General features: G+C 54.5%; 1 protein-coding gene across 1 annotated transcript in view; it reads left to right on the top strand.

Annotated features, from left to right (window-relative positions):
• IGSF9B (immunoglobulin superfamily member 9B) overlaps positions 1–27542 on the top strand; it is a 98711-nt gene that overhangs the window by 19429 nt on the left and 51740 nt on the right. The window contains exons 2-7 of the mRNA XM_034754506.1: positions 8015–8212; positions 11376–11522; positions 19221–19372; positions 22775–22892; positions 26837–26978; positions 27330–27475. Coding sequence (XP_034610397.1) covers positions 8015–8212; positions 11376–11522; positions 19221–19372; positions 22775–22892; positions 26837–26978; positions 27330–27475 — 903 coding nt within the window. The remainder of the gene's footprint in view (positions 1–8014; positions 8213–11375; positions 11523–19220; positions 19373–22774; positions 22893–26836; positions 26979–27329; positions 27476–27542) is intronic.

Genomic DNA, 27542 nt, shown 5'->3' with positions numbered 1-27542 from the left:
AGTCCCAACCTCACTCAGCAGGAGGCACTGTAAGGCATAATGTCCGGGATCATGTAGCTGCTCCAGCACGTGGCCCCCGTCCTCTCTTGACCGATACCTTAGGCAGGGCAGTGGGGAAAAGGTGGTACCGCGGCGTTAGGCATCCGTCCTGTGGATAGCTGTTGCTTGTTCTTTCCTCTCCACCAGGCCGTGCACAAACTGCTGCTGCTATTTTTTTCACCTTTTGTGCTGAGAAGCTTGAAGATTGAATTACCGACTTCCTGCGAGGAAAGGCCGTGAAATACAATCCAGTCGAGAGCAAATTAAAGTTGCTAATCGTGCCGAGAAACCCAGAGGCTGGCTGTGAATGGCCACGGTGGGGATCAATCGGCTGTCTGGCCTGACATAGCACTGGGGGATCTGCTTCCAGTCGAAACTCACTTATTCCCAGCTGGAGCCAGGTGGTGGGTTGGAAGCGTCTCCCTCCTCTGCCCTTGGTCCCTTGCCATCAGAGCAGCGTGGGCTGTGCTCTCATCAGATCTAGGCTAAGCAGCATCAGGCCTGGACAGCAGTCAGATGGGAGCCCACCGGCTGTGGCAGGAAGTAGCACTGGTCGTGCTTTATGCGACTCACCTCTGAACCCAGCACCCCAGCGTTATGAGGGTGGTGGTGCAGGGGTTTGTCTGCTGTGCTCCCGCAGGAGCATAAGTAGCTGATGCAACGTGCTGTGGTCTGTGCTGACCACAAAAGGGGCCTTGTTGGCTAGCTCAGTTCTTCACAGCCACATTCAAATGCGATTGAGTCCTTCAAGAGAGTCCCTTCTGGGTCTGGATTGGTGGCGCAGCGTGCCTCAATGTGGATTAAGCTTGCGCTGCTGCTGCATGAATGAAGAGGACTTCAGCCAGTGGAGGGCCTTATCGGAAGGGGTCTGAGGGCACGTCAACCTGTTTGAGCTAGCTTGAATTCAGCGAGAGCAGGTAACAGTAGAGGTGAAGACAGTGCAGCGGGGTCCCAGAGGGGGCTAGTGCGTCGAGCTCCTTCCCAGGGTCCGTGCCGGGCTTGCGTTCCCCATGCTGAAGCCTGTGCACCGTTTGCTGTGTGGACGTACCCTTGGCTGGGGGTCTTTCAGTAGCTTATGACGGAGGTTGCGGCCTTTCTTGGGATCGGCTAACCCTGTGGCTCTCCGTGTGAGCACCGTAGCTGGCGCCTTCCTGTCACTCCCCTTGAGCGCTGTAGCCCTGCACAAACAGCATCTGCTGGCGTGGGGTAAGGTACAGTTTACAGCTGGTTGATGCTGGTCCCTTCCACTGCAGCTGGCCAAACTGCACTGAAACCATAGGGGTGTGAGCTGGTTGGAATCTGGCTCTGAAATAGGTTCAGCAGCCATGGGGAGAGACGTGTTTTGAATGGGGCCTGCACACATGTGCCCTGATCCCGAAAAGTGGGAGCGGAGTCCTCAGACCTGGAGTGCAGCAGGCGACGTTGGGACATCAGAGCTAGCAAGGGGCTGCTCTACAGCGAAGCTGGGAGCACTGGCTCAGCAGGGCTCTCCTGGCCAACACCCAGCGTCAGGCAGCCCCATTGCCTGGTGATGCCAATGACCAAGCTTCCTAGGATGCGCACCGTCGTTGGGTCTGCCTGGCCTTAGCTGAGGAAGGACTGGGCCCTGTGCTACTCTACAGGGCTGCCTCTCTAACTGCATTGCTCTCCCTTCCCCCCAACCCGTCATGGCTTTCCTGGTGTCCCTTCCAGGCCGGGCCAGCCCAGCTCCTGCGTGTAGCCGGTGGGGTTCAAGGCACTTCCAAGTCTCACAGCCTCCTCTTGCTGTGGGGGCAGCACTCCAGCGTCCCCACGCTGGGTTGGGAGCAGGGGTCTGCTGTCGGCGAAGCCCCCTGAGCCAGGTTTAGCTTCCCCAGTCGTGTGCTCCTGGAGGCAGGTGCTGAGAACCGTCGCTGCTCCTAGCGCACGGCGTCCCTGGCTGAGGGGGCTGTTTGCTTGACAATGTGTGTGGGGGCAGGAAACGAGCGTTATTGGACCAGACGGAGATTAAAATTCAGGACGAGAAGCCGGAGCTGGCGGAGGGAGCTGCTGGAATGTGGGGAGAAGGGAGCTGGTTCTGCGTCAGTACCAAGAGCTGCTCGTGCTGGGTATCTGGGGCTGGGCGAGAGCAGGTGGCTGACACTTTCTCCCTCCGGCGTGGCAGTCTCTGAGTCTCCTGGCCCAATCCTGTGAGGTGCTGAGCACCATCCGCTGCTACTGACGGCAGGGGGCTCTTGCACTGAGGCTGTGTCTGAGGTGTGTAGGCAAATATCAAAGCCCTCTTTAGCTCATCTTTCACACACGCTGCCTAGACCCTTTGGGATAGCATGGCTGAGGCCTGGCAGACTCATCCCACCAGTGTTCCTGGGTTGGGTGGCATAGGCGGCAGTATGAGACCACTGGTGCTGCCAGTGCATATGGTGGTATGCCTCTCCCTCCTTTCCAGCCAGCCCCTCCCCTTGCCCTTCTGCTGCTCTTGCTGGCTGTGTGGAAATCTGAATGCTCCTCAGGTGAATGGAGGGCCTGGTGCTGACTGGAGATAAGAGAGCTGGGGACTGTGCCAAGGTGCATCAAGTCCTACACGTGCTGGCAGGACTCCAGCTGTGCGTTAGGGAGACACTGCAGCTGCTGCGTACCGGCGAAGGCTTGGATGGGCTCCGAGCTTCTGCACTGCACAAGCTGCTAGCCGGGGAACACTGGGCTGGTGAGGACGTGGGAACCTGCTCATTCCCTGTTGGATGGGGGGCAGGATGGATGCAAATCCTCGGTACCCTGAGACTTTGGGGCATGGTAAAGAGGTCTTGCAGATTCTCCTGTGGGGCAGAAGGGTAAACACCCTCTGCCCCCAGACTGGGGTGGCTGTGAAGTTTTGGGAAACTGAAATCCTGCGGCCCTTGCTCAGCCAGTCGTCCCCTCCCCACCCTGGAGTTGAAGGAGATTAGGACGAGTGCAGGATTGGACCCTCATACAGGAAGGCTGCTGTGCCTAGCAGGGAAGCCTGCCCCTTCTTCCTTTGTCCCAGCAGGGCTCACACAAGGTGCTCTCACCAGCATCAGTTTGAATGTGGTAGCTGCTGTCCCATTTAGATGAGGGGAGATGGTCATACTGTGGAGCCAGGCAGGTGCTTGGGGGAATCTCTGGGCAAACCCCAATGATTTCTCCTGCTGGAAGGAAGGCTGGCTTGACCAGGCTCCTGGACAGTTGGGTATCAGATGCCGGCTGAGGCCCAAGGAACGGTTTGGCCTTCAAATGCCCTGTGCAGACCCCGGCCCCTCCCTCTTGCTGCTGCAGCGGCTGTGCGGACCCTGCTGCGGCATCTGAAACAGGAGCCACTCCAGAGCTGTGGTGGTGCATTTGGAGCCGGCCTGTGGCTAGTAAGCCATGACTTTGGTTCCCCGCAGTGTGGGGTGGTTGCATTGTGGAGGAGAGGGTAGTAGCACAGAAGGAAACGTCCCCGGGACACTGGAGTGGGAAAGGATGGATGCCAGTCTCAGGACCCCCTCAAAGCATTGCAGATTTCAGGGGTGGGGGTGGCAGCTGAAGTCACCCCATCAGCTGACAAGGTGCAAAAGCCTTGGCCTCATTAGAAATGCAGCGATAATGAGGCCCAGCGAGGTGCAAAGAAATCCTGCACAGGTGGTGTGAAGCCCGGGGATGGGATGATGATGATTGGTGAAGAAGGCTGCAGCTACTTGCTATGTGGCTCCCTTCTGCTTTTAGACATGTCCCCACTCCCTGGTGGTGGTCTGCAGCCATGCACCTGCGGTGTGTGCCTGACCCCAGTGAGCAGTTACCCTCCCAGGCAAGAGACATGGCCCCTCCGTGCCCACATGCCAGGCAGCCTATCTACTGCTCAGCGTGCGCGCACACACACAGCATAAACCCTTCTATTGTCCCCAGGTCCCTCCTACTACACCTGCACCCCAACCACCCCTTTGCCACGCTTCTGCCCGTTATACGTCACCCCAGGTACACTCCTCCTCCTGGCTACAGACCCCATAGTCTTCGCCTGTCCCCGTGCCTGTGCTGGGGAGCTGTAGAGGTGCTACACTCATGGCTGGTGGCCTTGTGCGATCAGACTGGTGCATGTTTTTCCCTGCACTGGCGCAGGTTGCAGAGGAGCGAGTCTTTGGCTGCTGCCTACGCTATCCCAGCAAGCAGCGGCTTGCCGTGGTGCCAAATCCACCTGGCTCCTGCGTCCCCAAAGGGACTTTGATTATCAGCCTGCACAGGGGCCCCGTGGGGGCCGTTTGCTGGTTTACGTTTGTGTCTGAGCCAAAAATAACCAGTGATCTTACTCTCCTGTTGTGGAAAAACAGTGATGTCACTATTGGCCAATCAAAGCTGGCTCTGAAGAGCAGAGCGAAGGATCTGGGAACATGCCTCCCTGAAGAATGAAGATTCTTCGCTGGCGGGGGCAGCAGCAGCGTGAGCAGCTTCCCGGCTGCATGCGGAAAGGAGCCTTTTCACGCTATAAGAGCTCCGCTACCCGAAGCCGCAGTACCACGGAGCTGCTTCCCTGATTCCCCAGGCTCTGGCTTCTGCAAGATCCAGGCAGGAGCGGACTGAAAGGAGCTTTTAAAAACCGCTGCTCTCCTGCCCCTGGGAGAATGGCGCGGGCTATAGGGGAGCTCCCAAGCAACTCCAACCCCAGCCTCTTCCAGCAGGCGTCTCTGCAGGGAATGGGGCAGGGCACTGGTTGCGATGTGGCAGACGGCTTCGTAAGCCCCAGCCTTGCTTTGCAGACATCTTTTGTAGGGGTGCTAGTTTTGGGGGAGCTCACGGTTATTGTAGTCCCAGCACTTCACTGTAACAGATACGCTGGGGAGCGGCGCTGGCTGCGGCAAGGGGCTCAGAGGAACAGCAAAGCTAGCCTCTCCCAGCCGGGAGTGCTGTGGGGCATGGTGTGGGAGCAGCAGGGGGCTGCGAACAGCTGCTCCGGCCCTGACTTGGGTTGGTAAGATTGTGCGGAGGCTGGTGGGGGTGAAGATTGTGGAATTTCTGGGTTGCAAAGGGTTTTAAAGCTCTCTCTCCTTGCCTCTGTTATGCTGAGCCTGGCTGGCTGGCAGAGGAGACTGGCCCTGTGTGCCATGAATATGGTACCCCCAGGCCTTACCGCACAGCTCCTGCTGTGGAGAGAGCCCTTGAATGGGCCTGTGCAGGGTAGGACTGTGTGGGCTCCCACCCACCTCCCAGCCCTTATAGGAGAGCAGCTGGTTCTCCTCTTTTCTGAAGCTGGTTCAGAAGATGGAGAAGGGGAGGAGTGGGTGTGCCACAGCGAGCTGCTGTGAGCCCTGCACCTTTCTCGCAAATCCTGTACCTGCTAATAGCTTGCTATATATACCTCAAGGGGAAACCACAAACCACTGCACTACCCCTGCGATTGTGCAAAGCCTGGAGGAACCATGTAGGGGAGGCAATGTGGCCTAGTGGATAAAGCATTGGACTTGGACTCTGGAGATGTGGGTTCTGTTTCTGGCTCTGCCACTGGCCTGCTGGGTGACTGCGAGGCAGTTCCTGTGTCGCTTTGTGCCTCAGTTTCCCCATCTGGAAATTGGAGCGGAGGATGCTGATCTTTGTAACACACTTTGAGCTCTATGGATGAAGAGTGCCAGGGCTTGCTTTTACCTGGCCTTGAAATACAGCCTGCCCTGGGGTGAACCTAGCTGTTCCGCATTGAAATTGCAGAGGGGTGAGTGATCCCTAGTAGAAGTTGGCCAGAACATCTGTGGCGCAATGGGCCTTTGTTCGGAGGATTTATCTGAAAGGTTGCGCTGTCCGCAAACTAGCACCCCCTAGGCGCAGCCCTGTAGGGCAACCAGACAGCAAGTGTGAAAAATCGGGACGGGGGTGGGGGGTAATAGGAGCCTATATAAGAAAAAGACCTCAAAATCGGGACTGTCCCTATAAAATCGGGACATCTGGTCACCCTACAGCCCTGGGACTTTGAGACAGAGCTGACGCAAAGGAAAGAGCGCCACCTGCTGCAGCACCGTTCTCTGCAGCACGTGGGTCTTTTTCTCTCCTGCGGTGACCTGACCTGAGCCAATCCTGCTAAGCCTGGGGGAGTCCTGTGTTCGCAAGGGGAAATGGGCTAGCTGCAGGCTCCCGATAGCGTGTGGGGAGGGGCCGGCAGCAGGCTTGGGGAGAGGTGGAAAATGCCTGTGTTTGGACTGTGGGGGCTAGCTCTGGTCTTTGGGAGGGGTGATGTGGCTGGTGCAGGTTAGTGGGGTATGGACATTGCAGGGGGATGTGGAGCTAGGGGATAGGTCTCCTGGCTCTGGGGAGATGCAGGTGGGGTGGCCACGAGGGCAGGGCAGGGCTGGCTCAGGGTCTGGGGGTGGATGTGTCAGGTGGGTTCCCGGGGCGTCCAGAGCAGCTGTTTTAATGCTGTCACCGCTCGCTGGGCTGAGCCTGGGTGGCGTCAGCACTTTCCCTTTTGAAAGGCCCGTTCCAGGGGCTTGTAGCTCCTTGCGGTAATTGGCTGGCGAGGCGAGTGGGTTTATGAATGGATGTCTCCCCTGCTGAAGGGAGGAGAGGCGTCCCTGAAGATATTATTAAGCAATTCAGAGCTGATAGAAGAGCTGTGCATTTCCTGCCTGCACCACCACCTCCTCCTCCAGAACGGGAGGCATGGGCACCTGCATGTGGGGGTGGGGAGCGTGGGAGGAAGGTCACCTTGGAGGGAGTCTCCACGTGCTGAGGGGGCAGAGGGAGCTGGGGGGCTGGCTGGGTAGTCGGTGAGAGGCCTATGTGCTCAGGGGGAGCAGGCCTCAGGGTGGGCAGCCTTGGGGGCCGCCCCCTCCCCTGCCGTGCTTTGCTGGGCTAGACCAGAGCATTGTCTGCTCTCTGCGTCCACGGCCTGGTCTTTCGCACTCGCAGGCAGAACTTCGAGAAGGGGCCATCAGTAGGCAACATCTATCCATCACGTTCGCCCTCGCTCTTTTTACACTCCCAGCCACTTCCCTTCGGTCTCTTGCCCCCAGTGTCCCCACTCTGCTCCCCTTCCTTTCGGAGTTGAGTGGCCAGCCCTGGGCATAGCAGCGTGGAGATGCTCTGCAGCAGCCTTTGGGCATGCTCAGTAGCTTGTTGTGGCTCCCCAAAAAGGGGGGGAACACACGTAACGGATCCACCCAGCTAGCAACCCCAGCGATCCAATGAACCAACCAAACAAACCAGTGGCTGCAGGGTGAGCTGTCTCCTCGGCCCACCTCTGGCTCTGGCGAGGTGGGGAGGGGCGGCTTAGGTGCCCCTGGAGCAGGTGAGGGACCCCGCCCCCTTGGCCTGGCGGGAAGTGGATTATTCTCTGGTCGGTCGCTGGGAGGACAGCGAGCAGCTGGAGCAAGGGGTGCCTCTGGCAGGTCTTGAAATCACACTAATAACCTGGTTGCACTGGCACCATGTGCGGTGTTGGCAGACTTTGTGTGTCTCAGTTGTGGAAGCCGCTGTTTCCCAGCGGGGTGGAGGGGCTTACTGGGAACATGTTGCCCTTTGGATGCCGTGACTCTCTAGGTTTGGACGCAGTTTCCTGTTCTCAAACTGCTGATGGGGAGGCTAGCACGATCCATCCCTGGCACCATGGCAAGCGGCAACAGAGGCCGGTGGAGTGGGATATCCTTAGTCTGCTGGCTTTCCTCCACATGGCCCTGCTGCCCTGGTCTGCTCCCAGCCTTCGGCTAGCATCGGGGCGCTATGCCGCCGGCTTGCTGCCCTGTAGAGCCTGGCCATGCGCCCCTCGTTAGCGTGGTGCTGTGGGTGACTTGCTGCTGCACAGTCGGGGCGCGCGCCTTTACTCAACGCCCCAGCGTGGCAGTAGGGAGCTCAGCTGCTAGAGGGAGTGTCTCCGTTTCCTAACCAGGCCCAACTACTGGTACCCAAGCCCTAGTGTGCCCTGTGAAAGAGTCGCCACGTGTACCTGCAGGAATGAGGGGAGAGGCTGCTGGCAATAAAAGCCACCGACTCTGCCCGGCTGATGTTTTGTTTTTTTTTCTCCCAGGTGTCTACGGCTCACGGGAGGAACCCGAGTTTGTGACAGCTCGTGCTGGTGAGAGCGTGATCCTGGGATGCGACGTGATCCATCCGCTGACCGGGCAGCCCCCTCCCTATGTGGTGGAGTGGTTCAAATTCGGAGTCCCCATTCCCATCTTCATCAAGTTTGGGTTTTACCCTCCCCACGTGGACCCAGGGTATGCAGGTGAGTTGCCGAGCCACGGGCTCCTGTGCTGAGAGGGGATGGGGCAGCCGTGGCCCTTCCACTGGGCTTGGTGTTTCAGCATCTTCACCTGGAGCGACCAACCTGCCGTAGGCCGAGGTGGATGCACACTGTGTCCTCCAGCCCTGAAGCACCCCCCCCCTCGCCATCCGAGGGCAGGGGCATTCCTATGCACCGTTCCCCAGCATGCCCCTGGAGTGCACTGAGAGCTGGCGGCTCGGCACAGGACTGTCTCCAGTCTGCCCCCTTCCAGGAAAGTCTCTCTCCCCCTCTCCCTTTCATTCCATTCTTTCCACCCGGCTGGTTTTAATTAAGCGGCAGCATCGGGAAGCCAGCTGGGCTGTGTGGGACGAAAGGAGCCAAGGAAGCAAAACCAAGGGCAAGCCTTGCTGCTCCCTGGGAACAGCGGAGAGCCTGGGCTGCTGCTTTTGGGGACAGGAGCCTTGCTTGGTGTCCTCTCTGCCGCAAGGGGAACTAGTCCTCCCACTGCGTCTTGCCCTGTCCCCCTGGATGTTCAGTTCCAGGGGACACCACTGGGAGGGGGAGATGAGACTGAATTGGGTGAGCGGGGCAGGACTGAGCTAGGAGGTGCTGGATCCAGAGGTCCCCTGGGTATAAGGCCAGCGTCCGAGCTGTTGAGAGAGCCCGAGGTTCTCGGACACCAGGCCCCTGATGCTCCCATTGAGGTCATTGGGGCGTTTGCTGGGGTATCTGGGGGCTGCGGGAGCTCAGCACCTCTAGAAAGCGGGTGGGCGGGGGAGAAACCGAGTCAGTGAGGAGACTGGCCTGACCTGGTGGAGTGACTTGCCTGAGGGGAAGGGGAAAGGGAGAGCGGGCAGTGAGCTGTCCATGTGGGTGGCTCCATAGGCCTGCTTCCCATGGGGACCTCTGCCCTGCGCAGCCCTGTTTGCCCATTGCTGGCTTCCTAGGGGCTTGTGCTGCATCCCTTCGCCACCCCATAGTCCCCTGCAGCCTCCCGTGGTTGCTGGGACCCGAGGAGGGTTAGGATCAGGACAGGGAGGCAGCTTGCAGGTGTAGCAGCATCTGGCCATCCTCGTGGGGGGAGGGGACAGGGTGCAGAAAGGGTCATCCCAGGCTATGACCTGGTGACTGTAGCAGGTGTGCAAAGCCCTGGGGTGAGACGCTATTGCATCTCCTTAGATGCCCTACCAATCCCTTCCAGCCGCTGCCAGTCGGCCCCTTGCAGCAGTAGGAAGCTGGAGGTGCAGTGACTATTTCTTGCATGTGGTGCATGGAGCTGCACGGTGGTGGTAGGGGAGGAGGGAATCATGCGGATGGAGAATTGATGCAGCACAATCCATGCCCTGAAGCATCGGTGGGGGAGGGAGAGAGGGCAGGGATCCCAGCCCTGTGTGGACACAATGTATACATGGGTGGGGGAACGACCTTAAACTGAAACCGTGCAGATGCACAGCTGCCCCTGAATGATCTCCCAGTGAGATAGGGAGAGTAACAGGACCTGGGAGAGCAGTCACTTGGCCAGGAGGCAGGGAGGCACCCCACAGCTGTTTGGTTGGCTTGAGCATGGGACTTGGCAGACGATAAAGGGGTTACTGCCAAGGAGGTATTAGCGGGGGGTGCGGGGAGGGAATGGTTTCCTCCTGCAGGTAGGTACATCAGTTCCCTGCTGTGCTGTCCAGGAAGGGGAGGGATAAGGGGTGAGTGTGCACCCTAGGAGCAAGGGATAGACTCAAATATCCCATCCGTGCCTCTGTTTCCAGCCAGCGCCATCACTCCAAGGTGGGAGTTGGCCAGGAGCCCTGAGTCCCAGCAAGCAGCGTGGTTGGGGAGCTGGCAGTCCCTGGAGGGTGTCCAGCAGGGAAACTAGCTAGCAGCTTGCTGTGTGGTTCTCTTTTCTGGCCAGAAAGAAAATGATTCTATCATGAGTGGCTGGGGTTTTCGTCCTCTCGCTCTGGCCTGCGAGTGTGTCCTTGCCTGTCCTATTCCACCAACCCTGCGCACCAGCCGCAGGTCGTCCCTGGTTTGCATTTTGCTCTGCTGCGAGTCAGTTTTCAACGTCTGTCTCCTTGGCACATGCCTCAAGGCTGCCCCGGAGCCATCACCTTGAGGGGGGCTTGGCTCTCTCTGCTCTATCCAGTCCTTGGTCAATGGGGGGCAGGTTAGTGCCAGTGGGGCTGGTGGTTTCTGTGGTGGGAGCACTTACCCACTGGAAGCTGAGTTGTGAGGCTCCCCTGGCACGCGGCTGCCCCACGGCTGCAGGGGGTAGCTCTGAGTCACTGCACACATGGAATAGACTCTGAACTAGAAGTGAAGGGCTCCTGTCTCGTGGCCTGTCCCCTGGATGCAGTGATGTGTGCTAGCCCGGAACGGGGGCATGTTGGAGCTTCCTCCTGGGGGAGGGCTGGGCTGCCTTTGAGAGGGAGCAATTCTATGGCAGCAGCGGCTGGTGAAAGAGGTCCAGGACACATCTTGGCTTGAACACTGAGCTGGAGTCAACCCCGACGTGTGTGTCTGTGCAGGGCCCCTCTGCTGGCAGTAGAGTGGGTGCTGTTAATCCTCATTGCAGAAGGTTGTCTTCTCTTCTGAGATGTGGGGAAAGCCCTGTGTCCCAGATGAGCTCCAAATCCATGGGGCCCTGACCTTCTGGTCTCTCTCATGGTCTGTTGGCCCTACCCGTGTCCCCGGGGCACTGATCTCAGATTCGCAGTGTGCGTTGCCCCCCACCTTCTTTAGCATGGGGTTGATCATCAGCGGGAATATCCTGGCAGACTGGATGGGCAAGCGAGAATTTTCTAATTCCAGGGGCCTCAGTTCTTTGGTGCCCAGCCTGAGACCCCTGTGGAGGTGAGCGTTGGCTGCTGTCTTTGAAGTCAGCAGGCCTTGTGGTGCCTGGAAAATTGGGCCTGTGGTGCGTTGTGTTGGGCCCCCCAAAATAGAGAAATCAGTGGCCCCTTTTGAAAAAGCCCGGCCTCAATGTTCAGTGATGGAGAGAGAGCCTGGACTGGGGGCAGGGTGGACTCTCCGCAGCCTCTGTAAGTGCCATCCGAGAGGCTGGGTGTCAAGTGGTGAGTTGAGGGGTGAGGCTGATGCTGCATTGCGGCTTCAGGGCCCCCTTTCCCGGCCGAGAGCTGAGTCCCTCTGACTCTGTCCGTGTCTCTTCCAGGCCGCGCCAGCCTTCATGACAAGGCATCCCTGCGCATCGAGCAGATTCGCTCTGAGGACCAGGGCTGGTACGAGTGCAAAGTGCTTATGTTGGATCAGCAGTACGACACCTTCCACAACGGCAGCTGGGTGCACCTCACAGTCAATGGTGAGTAGGGGGTGGGGGGGCTTCCCCGCTGCATGAGTCTCTCTGGGCAAACCTGCTCCTGGCATGTGACTGACCAGAACCCCAGGAAGTCCCAGAGCTCAGCTGCTCTCTTGTCTGGTCTGCACTGTCCACTAATGAAGCCCTTTCCCTTCACCCAGGCATCTCCCTTCTCCTTTGTATCTCTGTTGAAACTGCCAGCTAGGGCCTTCCATCATCTCCGGCTTCCCCTGTCCTGTGTTACGGGGAGAGCAGCCATCTGTCATGAACAGGCCTCAAGGCCCCATCTGTTGCCATTTCTCAGACCGTGCTCGCAGCAACCAATATTGCAGCGCTAGGAATATCCTAGATTGAGACTTTAGGATGGGGAGAGAGGAGTGGATCAGAGGGAGGAGGGGAGATGGTGGGAGAGAAGGGATGGAGGAGTAATACCAGGAGGGTCTCCAAGCCCTTCACTGGTTGTTTAAAGCCTCAAAAGACACCTGTGGAACAGGTGAAGGATATAAAGTGAAAGGATCCCTGTGTGCTGCAATGAAATGCAGCCACCTCTGGAGTGGAACATGGCAGATGTTTAACAGTAATACTTGTACAACTATTTGGGAAATGAGGCAGTATTATACCCCCATCAAAACTGCAGTGGGAGTTGGGGTAATGGGATAGAACACGCCTACAGCTCCCCAAATTTACCACAGTCTTTAATGTCCACAGCTGGTCAGGACCTAACTTCTACATGGCCAGCAGTGCTGGCATCAGTACAAGGGAAGAGCCCCATTTAGTCAGCAGTACCACTTCCTGTGTATCCTTCCATGTAGCTATTCCTTGGAGGGCTCCCATCCAAGTTCTGGCCCAGCACATCTCTGATCAGCTCGATACAGGCTGTTACCAGCCTGTTTTGCTGCCCCTCCTCTAGTTCCTGTTTCAGGGCTGTTTCTCCAGGTTTTCTTAGCAGCACTTTTCAGAGTGTCCTGTGCTCGTTGTGTGGTGCCTGTGGATCTCTCTGGGAGGAGAAGGGCCTAGAGCTGCCCTCCTTCTCATCCTGAGAGGTGATGGGGGGGAGAGATGGGCATGTAGTGCTGTCCATTTCTCGTGCTTATCTAGCCCCCACCACTGTGGTATCTGAGAACCAGCCTTCAATATCTTCACAACACCCCCCGTGAGGTAAGGAAGCACAATGCTCCCCACTTGACAGCTGGGGAATGGAGGCCCAGAGAGACTAAGTGACTTGACCCGGATTACCTAGGGACGTGTGTGTTGCTGCAGGAGTTGAACCCAGGCCTCCAGCAACCCAGGCTTGTGCTCTATTCACTGGGCCACCTCTTGTGGGTCATTGTGAGGTAGAAGGCAGGTGAGCTGCACTGGGACAGAAGTAGGCAGCTGCTCAGACTAGGGTAAATCCACGGACATTTTAGCTAGTGAGCAGTCAGCGACCAATCAGCCAAGTCCAGGAATAACCCAGGTGGGGGCAGGTCTGGCGCGCATTAGCATAAGGAATGTGGTTCAGGGCTTACTGTGCATTTGGTACACCTGAAAGGTGCAGGGCAGACTGGGATTGCAGGAGGGTCTGTGGGCGTGGGTGGGATGGGAGAGTAGCGTATATATGGTCTGTGTTAGCAAGAGGAAAACCAATGAAGGTAAGAAACACTGGTACATGGTAGCTCCCCTCTCTGCCTTTGTCACCTTTCTTTATAGCTTGCCCCTGGCTAAAACATCTCTTGGATGGGTTTGCTTTGTCCCCACAGAGCAGCTGGGGGAACAGTGGGCTGGTTGTCGGCATTCTGCTAGCGAGTTGTTTTTTTTTTTTGTCACGGCTTTTGAACGAGCTGATCAGATGAGCAGGTGGCAATGGCTCGGCGAGACGAGACTGAATCCCACCCTGGATGGGGGGAATCTGGATGCCTGGCTCCTGACCCTGCAAGCACTCCACCGGCAATACTCCTGTTGGGTTCTGTGGGAACATTGCTCATGGACTGTTGCAAGGTTGAGCCACAGGAGTTGGTCCAGGGGAAGGAGAGAGGAACTGCCTGCTGGGAGATTGCACTTGGACCTTGCCAACGTGCCAGTGGCCCCACTTGTACTAAAATCAGTTTTTAAATCAGTTGAGTTGCACCTGTGCCAACGTGTGTGGGCGCACGTAAAGCTGTTCACACTGGTTGATATTGACGTAGCTTACTTTGATCCGTTGCAAAGAGAGTTAAGTGTGTCCACGCAGGAGTTGCACCCATGTAACTGAATGTAACTTAAAAATTGATTGATTTTTGTGTGTGTTTTGTTTAACTGGACCCATTTTTGTAGAGCAGCTCTGAACCTGAGAATTGACTACACTTAATTACGAGTTTGAAACGCTTTCTCTTTGGGCCGCGTCTGGGTGCTTGGTTTGTTTGCGGACAGCAGCATTGGCAGCCTGCAAGTTTAAGCGCACGATACATATTGCATAGGTCCTCCCTTGGGCTCTATGCTTTCAACTGGAATAATAAGCTAGCCGTTGAGACTGAGAATCTGACTGAAAAGAAAAGAATTCGATAAGGAATGCGCTTCCATTCATTATTGTATTTAATCAGAGCCAAAAGGGTGCCTGGGGAAAGAGGTAAAGAGAAGTGGGAGGATGAGGGTTACAGATTTTGATCCTCATACTTATGCTGGTTAGCACTTACTCTGTGAGTAGTCTCATTGGCTTTCATGGAACGTTTGAAGGAGTAAAATCCAGCCTGTGTCAGAATCTGGCCCTTTTTTTGCCTTGGCTTGTTATGTATTCATTCGTCTAGTTCCTATTTAAAAATCTCTCTCTCTGTTTTGTGGTCTCTGAACTCGTGGGTAATGCTGTGAGCAGGATTTTTGAGAACACAATGTGTCTTCTGACGCTGCAAGTGGAGATGGCTCCACCAGACTGTATTCTAGCCTGATGCACCAGCACAGACTGCTGCTGTGCGCTTTTGCGGGTGGATTTCGGGTTGGGTTAAGTAACATACATAAATGAAACCCATCTCGAGTTGGCAGCTTTTGCCCACAGGCTGCTGCAGGTCAGGACTAGCCGAGCGGTGTGTGGAGGAGCCCCGTCCTGGAATAGCGGGGACAGGATCAAGGTACATGCCAAGTCCTGTGTGGGAGGCCTTGGCCTGGAATAGCAGGGAGTTCTATAGGTCAGGATTTACAGGAACGAGCCGATCTGGTGATAAGAGAGGGATAATAGCTAGGGATGCTGCCGACCAGGATAGCTGTGTACCAGCAGGAGCAAAGGACAAGCTTACACATCATCTGCCTATTCAGTGACACTCTGCCCTTCTGTAGCACTTCCTGTCTCAGAATTGCAAATGCTTTAGACGTGTTAACTAGTTAAGCTTTGCAACCCCTTTGTGATTTGGCCAGCGGCTGTGTGTGGATTGCTTTTCCTACCTCTGGAGTGGAGCAGGGCAGCTGTTTAACAGTGCACGGCGGCACTGTGCAACAATATGAAGGGCAGGAAATAGATGTCTGAGATCAGTTGAAACTGCAGGTTGCCAAGATGCTATTAGCTAGCCAGGGGCTGGTGTTAACCCCTCCCCTTACACACAATGTCCCCAAGGACCTTAAAGGGACACACGTGGTGGGGATTTCAGTTTTACATCTCCTCTAGAAGCTGGCACCTCAAGCAGCAATGGATAGGTGTAGGTGGGTAGCTTAGAATAAGTAACATTGGGATCGTTTCTGTCTGTGTAAAAGCAGACATAATGATTAGAGCAAAGGACTGGGAGTCAGGGCTGCTGGATTCTATTCTCTCTGCAACTGACTTGCTGTGTAACATTGAGCAAATGACTTAACCTTGCAAAGCCTCAGCCTCCCCGGCTGTAAAATGGGGCTAATAATATTTCCTTACCTTCCAAGGCGAGGCTGAATTTCTTGATAGGTTGTAAAGAGCTTTCAGCTCTTCAAGTGGACGGTTCTGGGGAAAGGCAAAGCAGTAGTTTCAATAAACTAAAAGACACACAGGAAAGTCAGTGGCCTCTTAAAATAGCTCTTGCCACCCAAGTTAGGCATAGGGAGAAGGCATGAGGAGAGCGGTATGAGAGTGCAACTTGCCCTAGTTCAATGAGCCCTTTGCACTTGTATTACACCTTTCATCCAAATGCCTTAAAATAGTTTGCTCAGACAGAGTCCGATTGTGCTCCCAGAGGCACCTGTGCAACCCTTTGGACATGAAGTCCGTGGGGCTGCATGGGCATAGCGAAGGGTTGCATTTGGCTGTATTTAAGCTTCTCAAGATCCCTAGGAAAAAGGTACCATTGTTCTTCTTCCCATTTTACAGCTGAGGAAACTGAGGCAGGGAGAAGTTAAAGTTAGCATTTCCCAACATGGTCTCTGATTTTCTGATGGCTCAAGTTGTGGGTGCAGGACTCGAGATGACTAGGGCTTGCACTTGATTTTCAGAACCAGTGTGAGACGGCTCCAGCTGAGGTCAATGAGAACTGCAGGTGTTCAAGTGTCTCAAACTGAGCACCTAAAAATGGAGGCAGCCAAAGTCAGACGTCACTCTTAGAAAATTCTGGGTAATCTGACTTGTCCAGGATCACACAAGTGAGTCAATGGCAGAATCAGGAATAGATCCCCTGGGCCTGGACTCCCTTTGCTGCACCTTCACCGCTACATCATTTGTCTCCATTCATTTGAAAGCAAATATTTTGACCTAATTGCCATGGTTCTTTTCCATTCCCAGTGTATTAGAACTTGGGAGTTGCTGGTAGGAAGTGGCAACCCGCTTACAGGGATGTTGGCAGCTTTGTGGAGAACCCAGTCTAAATTTTGTGTGTTGTGTTTTTTTTTTTTTTTTTAAATAATAAAACAAGTTTTCATGACTTTCAGTGAGAAGAGAATTTGTTTCATTGAACACTTCCCTGCATTGTTCACAGCTTAAACGCAGCAGCATTGTGACTGGTGCACTGCAGCATTGTGGCCGGAGAACCAGGAAGTGAAACCAATCAGTCTAGTTTAATTGTCTGAAGTTAATGAAATGCAAGAAGTAAACTAACTTGTGGGCTGGCTCACTTGCCCCAGGGGGTTAGGTTTCCGTCTTGTCCTATTCAAGAACTAAAGAAATGAGACCTTAGCTTGGCGGAGTGCAGATCCAAGAGCATGGATGTAAGGTCCTTTTTGCTCAACCCAGGATGTTAGGAAAATTCCAGCCATAGTCCAGTCTCCTTTAGGCCCCCAGTCTAAATTGCCTGTACCTCGGCAAAGAGTAATGCCTCCCTCCAGATCAGGGTTACGTGCCGTGTGTGTAAGTGCCCATGACTGAGCCTAGAGAACGGTTCTCCCCTTTTGTCTGGAGGGCTGGGAGGTCCCTTTGGATCTCTGCTAGTCACTGGCACACTTCGTAGATAAGATCATGCTGTCCTGGGCTGATGCAGGGTCGCTCCGTCCAATCCATTCTCTAGTGCTTTGTCCAATCTGCTTCCCTTGAGGCGTCTGTTCCACAGCCCGATAGATCAGGAAGATCAGATGAAACTTAAGCCTACGTTTTCCTTTTCTTCGAGTTATTTTCCCCCCCCCCACACCCCAGTGTCTTGTGGAGCAGCTCTCCTCCCTCTGCACATCTACAGTCTGACTGCTTGGGTTGGGTCAGGAAGCGGAGCAAGTTTTGAACATAGGCAGGGATGTGTCCCGAGCCTAATTAGGGAGCAGCCCAGGATCCTAGTGGGTTTGAGATTGACTCCGTTATTAACTTGAGCAAGTCAGACTGAGTCACCAGGAAGCAGATAATCCAAACAGGATGGAGCTTTAATCAAAACAGAGTCTCCTCCCTCCCCTGCCCCCAATACTTAATAATCAGGAGAGTCTTTGGAAGGGCTCATGAGGAGTGGAGATTGAAAAGCGCATGTGTCAATGCAGGGGGAGTTGTAGCCTTTGGGGAGGGGAAGGGGGTTTACCTCCTGCACCCGCAGCTTTAGAGACTCTCCCTCCTCCCCCTGTGCCCCACTGGAGGGCAAGGTGGGGGAGTGGAACACAGGTGGTGTGTGTTGGGGCGGGAGTATGTCTTTGGATGCTGGCGTGCCTGTCTGTGGAGACCTGTGTGGGGCAGGGCAGGTGGTAAGTGCTTCCCTGAAGGCTTCTGTGTGTGTCCATATGTGCTGAGACAGTCAGGGGATGCTCCTGAGTGGGGCCCATACTTCACCTCAGCTGCGCATAGCTCTTGGAAGCTGCATAGACGGGAGAAGGTGCTGCGGTACCTTCCGACAGCACCTGCCATGGGACCAGCTCAGCCACTGCTTCCTCTCCCTTGTGACAGGTGCCCATGGTGGCCCAGCATGGAGTGGAGGCCGGTTGGGAGGAATACCTGCCCCTTTCTCATGGCACGGGCTAATTCTTTCTTTCCCCTGGTATGGCTAGCTCCTATGGCACCCTCCCCATTCAGGGGTGAAGTGTGGTGAGCCCTGGAAAGCGGCAGGTGAAGGTGACCCCCTTCCTCTCCCTTGCTGTCTGTTTCCAAGAGATCCTGTGCCATTATTCCTGCAAGCTTTCCTCCAAGATAGCCCGTCGGAGTGCCCCATAGCCTTGTGTTGGCTGCATGCGCCCTGTCCCACGGAACTTGTTTCTCTGTATTTCATACAGTGCTGAGCACGCAGGGGTTTAATAACCGAAATAATCGTCTTAATCCTCTAGGCCCAGCCGTACAGTATAAGCAGAATTGCTTTTAGAGGGAGGGTTTTAGTGCTTCTGGAGCGCATTAGCTCACTTAGTTTTCTTAGGAAAAAATAATCATTTGGGGGAAAACCACATATACTTCTTTTCAGCGTAGATTAAATTGCCAACATGTCTTCCTAGAAAGTGGGATTTAACTGCACCTGATAATTAGGGGCGTGCTGTAATTCTGCCAGCCTCCCGAATCGGAAGGAGACTCTCTCTCTCTCTCTCTCTCTCTCTCTCTCTCTCTCTGCAGTGCAGTGTTTTCATGTGTTGTGACAATAACAAGTTAATGCATAATGGTGGGGAAAGTAACTTGGAACTGTAAATGGGGAAGCGCCTGGAGTGGGAGGAGGGAGCTGGGGCTCTGGCAGGAACCATGGCTGTGACACCTGGAGCCGGTCGCTTTACCTCGCTGTGCCTCAGTTGTGTACTTCACAAGAGGATTGTGAGGCTTCATGGATTAGGCCAGCGCTTTCAAGAGTGGCCTCAGTTTCTGGGTGTTTAGTGTCCCGCCCCTGGGGCGATGCCCAGAAGGGCTGAGCTCCCTCCCCCCACATCCTGCAGAAGTCAGCGGGAGGGAGCTGCAGGTGTTCAGCACCTTCGAACACCAGCCTTGACTATAAACAGAGGCATCTGAAATTGGTGGGCATTTTTTTTTTTTTATTAAGTGTTGGCCTTGCTGTTTGCGACTTGTGCTGCTATCCTCTGATGGAGGGAGTTAGGGACCTGCTCAGGGTGCCTGTTGTTTAATGAGGACAGGTGACTCAGGGTTGGCTTTTGGCTTTTATTCTGGACTTACTTCCAGCTGGAGTAAATGACTAAAGACAGTGCAGGCAACTGTATCGCTTACTGCTCTCTTTGGCTTCAGTCGAATGACTCATTCCAAGTGTTCGGTACATGGCTGTTGGCCGCTGCCTGTCTGCCCTGCAGGAAGGGTGTGTGCAGGTAGACCATCCCATGCGTCCCGGTGTGTATCAAGCGGCCAGGATGGATTGATGGTGTTTTTTTTGCTGAATGCAGCATTGCCTCTCTGTGTCTCCCCTGCAGCTCCCCCCACCTTCACGGAAACGCCCCCCCAGTACGTAGAAGCGAAGGAGGGCAGCAGCGTCACCCTGACCTGCATGGCTTTTGGGAACCCCAAACCTATTGTCACCTGGCTGAGAGAAGGGGACCTCGTAGGTGCCAGTGGGAAATACCAGGTAAGTGCTTGGCCTGGTCAGCTGCTGTAAATACTTAACCCTGACCCCTGTGGCGGGAGAGCCTGGTGTGTCACCACTGCAGTGAGTTGCAGGGTCTCAGCCTCGATGTAGAGGAAGCTCCTTCATATATCAGATTTCTGGCTAGTATCACACAATAGCCCATGGGACTGAGATAGCAGCTGCCCCTGCTCTCGCGAGAGGTCCTCTCAAGGTCGGATTGGGCACCAGGTGTACAGAAGACCACAGGAGGTGGCACAATCAGGGTTTCTTAAGGAGGGGTATGGATGTTGCTGAAGCAGCTGGTGTTCCTGGAGCTTTTCCTGCTGCCTCAGCACTCCCCCTCCCTCCACAGTCTGTTTCCTGGCTGCCTTTTGAGATTCAGTTTCTCCTGTCTGTGAACTGCAGGTAGCATCAACAGGCCTTGACCTTCCTCCTTCCGGCCTGCCGTGGCCATGAAGGTTGGGGAGCAGCGCTTGTGCCTGGAGCTTGCTAGGCCTGGTTTCCATATGGGCAACTGCTTTTCTGATCTTGTTTTCTCACCCCCCACTCCCATCTCTGTTCTATTCCATCTTCCTTCCGGCTACACTTAACCCACATGAAGGTGCCAGGCCCCCAGAGAGAGCTTCCTGTGCCTCTCGGAGAAGGTTTTCTCTGCTGATGAGATGCCTTCCTGAATGCAGCCTGTGGGAGCTGCTCGGGTTTCCTTCCCCCAGGATGGGATCACGGGAGGTTCTGAGAAGCGGCTTTGGAAGTCCTCAGTTACTAGAAACTCCCAGCCTGATTCTTCATTTGCTTTCCCCTGATGTGAATGAGGAGTAACTCCCTGGAATTGCAGCCTGGTATGGGAGGGAGGAGAGCCAAGCCCTTCGCCCTTACTTTATCTGGAATGGAGGAGCTGGCTGGGACCAGGCAAATGCTTGATCCAGCCATCTATTTGTGCATCTCCACACGTCCATCTGTTCAGTTTGCTCAGTCTCCCTCCTCCCCTTTTTGTCTTCCAGTTCTCAATAAAATGTGGGTTTAAAATCCAGAGTGTTTTGAAATGTAGAGTAACAGTCAATGAGTCCTCAGCTTGCCTCCCCTTGCTCATCCGCCCCATGCTGGGGGAACTATTCCTGCCCCGCAGTCTTGACTATGTTGTTGCTTCATCTTGTCCCCTCTGTACCCATCGGTGCTGCTCGGTGGCTTTTCCTTCCTGGGCTTGTAGTGGTTCTTACCTACATGTAGGGATGCAAGGGCCTTGCAGGCAGGAGCTCCGGTTCCCATATGAACCTGTACCGAGGGAAGGGATGGGCTGTCCTGAACTGCAGCTGTGGATGCCACAGCCTCGGTCTGAAACCCAGGCGCTGAGGCACTGCTAGGCCTATCCCAGCCCTGGACGCTGTTGCCGTGTATGAGAGGCACAGGCCAAGCCCATTGGGTTCAGAGGGAGCAGATCTGGCTCATAGAGTCTGGATTTGACATGAGTTTTCTTGCTCTCATTGCCAGTGCTGGAAATCTCTCTGATAGGGAGGGATGTGTGTGTGTGTGTGGGGGTGTTGTGGGGAGGGGAGTGCCGGCAGGCAAACGTGGGGGGCATTCACTTGGGGATTGCTGCACTGGGGTTCCCGTGACTGAACAGGGTCAACTAGGAAGATTTGTCCCTCCTGTGTCAGTCCCAGCCCCGAAGAGATCCTCCGGGTGCCTTTGAGCCTCAGTCCAGCCAGGGATTCCATACAGCTGTAATTGGCAAATCAAGCATTGGAATCAGCGCAGGCACTAATGAGAGTCATTAGGAATAATTTGTTACTAATTGAAATAGAAGGATGAGGCAGAGTGAGTGTTGGGGAGGGGGGGCAGATGGAAGTGGGGTGAGGCTCTGGCTGTGGGGGAGGGGGTGCGTTACCTCTGGGTTGCTTCCCTCCCATCCTTCTGCATAGCGGAAGCTGTATCCTTTCTCTGCCGCTTGCCCAGTGCCTGAAGGGAGGAGCTGTGCCCTTCCCCCACCTCTCCAGCCCTTGCTGCCATCAGAGGCAGGAGCCCAGCCATGCTAAGCAGAGGATGGGGAAATTGAGCAGGTTTGATAATGGCTCAGTACAACACTGTCGATTGCACCACAGCCCCTGTGGGACAGGTTTCTGCTAATGTGCCTGCCTAGAGGAAGAAGGGAGGGGGGAAGTTGAAATGGGGATGCTAGGGGATGACCATTACACATCTCCTCCCCTGCTGAGCGCTGGCAGTTCCTCGCTAGGCAATCTCTCACCTGCCAGCAATAATGGACGTGAATCGCTGGAGGGCTTGAGCTGCCCCCACTCCTGCCATGGAGGGGAGGAGGAGGAGGAAAGGCAGGGAAGGAAGCTGCTGCGCAAACCGGGGAGCATGCAGTTGGTGGTAGTGAGCGCCAAGCAGCAGCCGCAGATGATGATGATGTCTTGGTCTTGTGTCTCAGCCCTGCAAGGGAAGGAGGCTGGGACTGGCTTACAGCAACTTGAGTCCCTGTGTAAAAGTAAGGCATGGACTTGTTGGGCCAGATTCTCTGCAATGGAGTCGGTGAAGTTACACCTGCGGAGAACTTGGCCCCTTAAGGACTAGTGAAAGGTACCACGCTGGCAGCCCTGGAGGCGGAAGTGCTGTTAATCCACAGCACGGGCAGGGCTATGCATGCTCCTCCTCATCACCCGCCTGCCAATGCACCCAAGCCTTGCCTTAAGGAGATCACCTCTGGGAATGAGACCTGCATGTCCCCCTGGTTGGGGAAAGGGGGCTGGGAGTCGGGCTGTGTTCCCAGTTCGGTCTGCATCACTGTGTGACCTTGAGCGAGTCACTGGCCCTCAGTTTCCCTAGCAGTGACAAGGGGGTAATGAGAGTAGCCCCCCTTTGTGAAAAGCTTTCCGGGTATCTGGATGGAAAGGCCGACAGAAGTGTTCTAGCTGACGTCATCCCTTGGCCAGGGGCAGCAGGGCAGCGGCAGGCCTCTAACTCGTCACTGCGACGGCGTGACGTTGGCTTGGCGGCTGGGAAGGACTCAGTACCATGGGGTCAGAAAACCTGCTCTGAACATGTGCAAGGCAATGATGAGGGATCAGCTCTTCTAATGGCCTGGGGAGAGGGGAGCCTGCCATGCAGATACCTTTGGCCCCTCCCTACTGCTTTATCAATGGACATTAGCCCAGTCCTTATTCAGTCCTGGCCTCCCGCAACCTCTCCTCACTCGTGCATTGCTGCAGGCAGGGAAATTCAAAAGAGAAAATTCTGAACAGCCAACAGTGTGTGTGTGCAGGGGCATGCACGCCAGCCTGGGGATGGGTGACCGTGTGGATTAGTGCACCGTTGTGAGGCTCTAGGATGGGGGTGTGAGGTGGGTGCTGGGCGTTAGCATGAGTGCTCATGTGTGCTGAAGCCTCTCCCTTGTTCTTGGTCCAGGTGAGCGATGGGAGTCTGACTGTCGTGTCGGTCAGTCGGGAAGACAGAGGCGCTTACACTTGCCGGGCTTACAGCATCCAAGGGGAGGCTGTGCACACCACTCGCCTGCTCGTACAAGGTAATTCCTCTCATGGGAAGCTCCTTGTGGGATTCCTAGCCCTGTGCTTCAACCACCTTAGCCTTGCATTGAGGGCATCTCCAGAAAGGTGGGCAGAGAACGGAGCGCCCTCAGAATTGGCACTCGAGAGCCTTGTCAGTTACTGACTGGCTACAGGAATGATGGGAGTTTAAACCAGCCAGTCACATGCTGCCAGGGAAAGCCCATCCATCAGCATTGCTCGTATATGCTGTGGGGAAAAATGATTGCGTTCAGCTGTCTGTTGCTGATACAGATAGAGATTCTGGTGGCAGCACACAACGTTGTTTTTTTTTTTTTTTCTAGAGGCTGAAGACGAATATAGCAGCCAGTAGGAAAGCAGGGTTTTGTTCTTGGCTTTGCGTCAGTCTTCTAGGGGTATTCCATGTGATCCAATGTACAGCGGCATGAGCTAGTGGTTAGAGCAGGGGATTGGGAGTCAAGACTGCTGGGTTTATTCCAGGTTCTGTTGCTGACTCACTAACAAGTGCGAATCGCTCTCTCCGCTTCGCTATCTATGAAACGGGGAGTTTTTACCTCACATTGGGGTTGTGAAGCTTAATGAGTTAATGTTTGTAAAGCGCTTAGAGCTCCTAAGTTTAAAGCTCCATGGAAATGCCAAATGTTTTGAGTTCTACTGGGGAAAAGTGCTATAGAAGCGCTTAGGTGGTATTATTTTATTTATTATCATCGTCCTATGTAGTCCAGTACATTATTAAACATTTGTATTCCTCAGACAGCTTGGGCCTCATTGCGCTAGGTGCGGTACATACATATGATGAATGATAGCCCCTCCTCTGCTGTCTAGGCCTGTATAAAATAAGGCATGTGTTGTACAGCCTGGTGTATTCAGTGAGTAGCGTATGCAGCATCTCCCGCTAAAGGGCTGTGAGGGGAGTATGCAGCTCTGGGATAGGGACTGACCTGGCCCGTTCTCCGGCCTGTGCAGCCTCTTGCACGAGAGACGTGGCCTCCTCCCAGCCATCCATTAAACATGCCATCAATAAATAAACAAGGAAATTAAGCCTAAACCCGAGATGTTTAAATAACATTCCAGGCTGCCAGCTCAACTGACCAAAGCAAGGAATGCAAAGTGAGGGCTGACGCGGCATCCTACAATGTACACAAGAGTCTAGTGGTAGCAGGACCTGTCCTGGGCCTTGAGGGACATATCTCATGCTGATTTGTCTTCCCTCCCTTTGCTCAGCAGACGTCCTCCGAACTATACTGTGCTTAGAGAGGGCTGTTCCGTGGCACAACGTGACATTGTATCCCTGCCCCCAAACTCATTTTGGGAGGTGGTGTGTTGAAATGCATAAGGTGCCAGGCTGAATACCAGGAGACTGTGGTTCTGGTTCTATCACTGACACCCTGTGTGATCTTGGGGAAAGTCACAGCCCCTCCCCGTGCCTCAGTTTCCCTGCTTATAAAATGGGGATAACGATACTTGCCTGCTTTTCTAAACTGCTTTCAGGCCTGTGGCTGAGAAATACTATGTGGTGGAGGAGGTGATGATAGGAATGTCCTAAGAACCGTAGTCAACATGATACAAAACTGACTCTACCAGGTTTGATGGTGTCTAAGTCAGGACTGTCCCACAAATACTCATTCTGGTGGCAACCCGCAACCTGTCCAGAAATTGCATGACACACCTGCAGCTCTTCATCATCCTGTCATTTGGTTTTATTTATGGGGGGGGGAGTTATTTTTTTTTTTTGAGGGGAAGTGTGAAATAGCTCTAATTGTACCCTAAAGCATCTAAAACCCCATTGTTTATGGGGAAGCAGGCAGTGCCCCCCACTTTCCCTTTAAAACTTCGTGTAACATGCAGAGCCTTATGTTAGGGCAGTCAGGCTTCCAAGTGTTGACAGTGGCTTCATGCTGCCCTCTGGATTAGTTCTGCTGATACTGTGGTCTATGGAGCACTTGCTGGGGGTCTGTGCCGAGCTAGCTGGGTCACCTGCTGGCTTCTCATTCGCAGCTGTTAAAATTGCATTAGAAGAAGCCAAAGATACATAGATACTTTGTTTCCAGAAGCAATTGCCACAGGGATGCCACGTGATCGCCAGGGAGGGAGATGAGCCACTCCCACGTAAAGTCACGGCTCAGACATCCACTAGACAATCTCTCTTAAGCTGTGATCCACAAGATGAAAACCTTTGCGAGCCCCTGTTTCAGTCTGCGAATCCCTGGTCTGTGGGGGATGTGGCATTGTGGGACTCCACAGTAATTGTTTCTCTGATGGGTCCACACCCCTTTTTATTAATAACAGAGTCGGGCTGTCACCCCAGAGGAGCCCAGAGCCCCTTTCAGACTTTGTGGGTGTGAACGCGTGCGCATGCGGGGCATACATCTGCTGTGTTAGCACCTAATGGTTCTGCATCCCATTTATACTACAGCAAAATCTGCTTAATTGGGGCACCCCAGTGGAGGGCCTGTCTCTTTGATTAAGCAGCTGTCCTGATTAACAGAGAGGCTCTGATGATTATTTTTTTTAAAGAAGTGTGGGAAGACTTGCAAAACACCAGAAAATGCTGTGCAGAATAAAAATGACACCTGCTGGGTCTCGTCCTCGTTGCAGGCCTGCTTCCTCTCTCTGTATAAATCTTTTATTTGGTCAATTTCTGCCGCAAGATAAGGGAGCTTAGCATTTCACACCTATTGAAGCACTTAATAATGCTCTGTACTTGTACGCTATTTCCCATCTTCAAAGCGCTTTGTAGACATTAGCTAACTAATTCACATAGCGTTCCTGGTAGGTTGCTGCTGCCCTCCGGGTTTTTTTTTACCCCTGGGCCATGTCTACGCTGGGCAAATGCCTCCTGTTAGGAAATGTGTTAGCTGCCAGAGACAGGGACAAGCTGTATATCTGGTTATGTTTTGTTTTCTTCTAATATAGACGGGGTGGAGGAAGGAATCTGAGATGAAGTGACTTGCCCAAGATCAACTAGGAAGCCAGTGGCAAAGCTGGAAATGAATTTAGGAAACTTAACTCCCAGTCCTCCTTGCTTTAACCACTAGACAGCATGTGCTACCATAGCTGCGAATAAAACCCAGGAGCCCTGATTCCTGGACCTCGCTACTGAGTAACCATCTCTCATCACAGGTGGTGTTAAAAACCACTGTGCTGGTTCCTGGAAAGAGGGTGAAGGAGAGGAGGTAGCTCGGGGTGAGCTCAGTGAATGGAGAGGTTAACAGAGGGTGCATTGCGTATTGTGTTAGTGTGGTTGGCCTGACGACAGCAGCAGGATGGGTGCCAGCCTGGATGACATTGGCAGAGCGTGCTTTGTTAAGCTGTCTGTATTCCCTGCTGCCTCCCCCCGCATCCCCTCTCCACTTCCGTTCCTTCCCCTCTTCCCTGCCGAGGGGGATCTCAGAGACTGAATATTGAGCGTCTGTTTCATGCGCTGAGCTCTCCCTGCGGAACTGATTAAAACTGCCCTTTTGGGGGGGAGTTTAGGGGGAGACACCGTAGACTAGCTAGCTGGAAGCTCTGTCCTCTCATCTAGACCAAGGTCAGAGCTTCTGCTGCTCTGGAGTCTAACCCTGTTCCGGTCCCCACTACCCCCCTTTTTTGCTGCATCTGCATGATCCTCTTACAGCACTCCATGCGTGCCTTAAAGGGACAGAGCCCTCTCCTAGGGTAGTGCGGGGCACCCATTAATCCCTCTCTCCCCAGAGGGCCTTGGCTCATCAGAATTGCCCCAGTGCGAAGAGCTTTATCCCTAATCTAGTTATGTTTTGGCAGAGGCTCTGGGTTGAAGGCCCGTCTTGTGGGAGCCAGGCCAGTTGAATACATAGCGGTACTTGCAGGTGTCTGGACCCTGTGTGCTAGGGAGAGAGATGCTGCCTCTTCCCTGAGAGGCTGTTTATGGACGGAGCTTTTTGGCGGCTGAGGTAACTGGTTTTCTCATGCTCTCCCTCAGGACCCCCCTTCATCGTTTCCCCTCCAGAGAACATCACCGTCAACATCTCCCAGGATGCCCTGTTCACCTGCCAGGCTGAGGCGTATCCGGGGAACATGACCTACACCTGGTACTGGGAGGAGGAGAATGTCTACTTCAAGAAGTAAGCTGGGCTCTCGGCCTCTCGGTCCGTGCTGGGAGGAGCGCCTCTCGTCGCAGAGCCGTTCTCTCTGTCTCTCAGTAAAGGAAGGGGTCTGCTGTTCCAGAGATCCCCGCATCCCCCCCAGGGAATCAGGATACCCTCCCAGCAATGCGCCTCTGCCCCCATCCTGGGCCAATGCACCCGTCCAGGCATTGCTCTGCTGCCCTTGGGGTTGCCCTGACAGCTCCCTGCGGCCGGCTCTGAGAGCCGCTCCCTTCCCTGTATGAGGGGAACTCGGTACTGACTCCTCATTTCAGTTCTCTCCCCGCCCTTTTGCCCACCTTTTCCCTTCTGTTCTCTCACCCCCTGCAGTGACCTGAAACTGAGGGTCCGGATCCTGATTGACGGGACGCTGATCATCTTCCGTGTCAAATCAGACGATGCTGGGAAATACACTTGCATTCCTAGCAACAGCCTTGGCCGCTCACCGTCAGCCTCTGCCTACCTGACAGTGCAGTGTGAGTGGAGATGGTGGGGCAGGGAGGCCTGAGGGATCTACAGGCGAAACCTGCCATGCAGAAGCGG

Source organism: Trachemys scripta, chromosome 21, assembly GCF_013100865.1.
Source record: "Trachemys scripta elegans isolate TJP31775 chromosome 21, CAS_Tse_1.0, whole genome shotgun sequence".
Taxonomy (NCBI): Eukaryota; Metazoa; Chordata; order Testudines; family Emydidae; genus Trachemys; species Trachemys scripta.
Note: the sequence above shows the minus strand (reverse complement) of the source record. Positions and strands in the feature narration are given on the sequence as shown.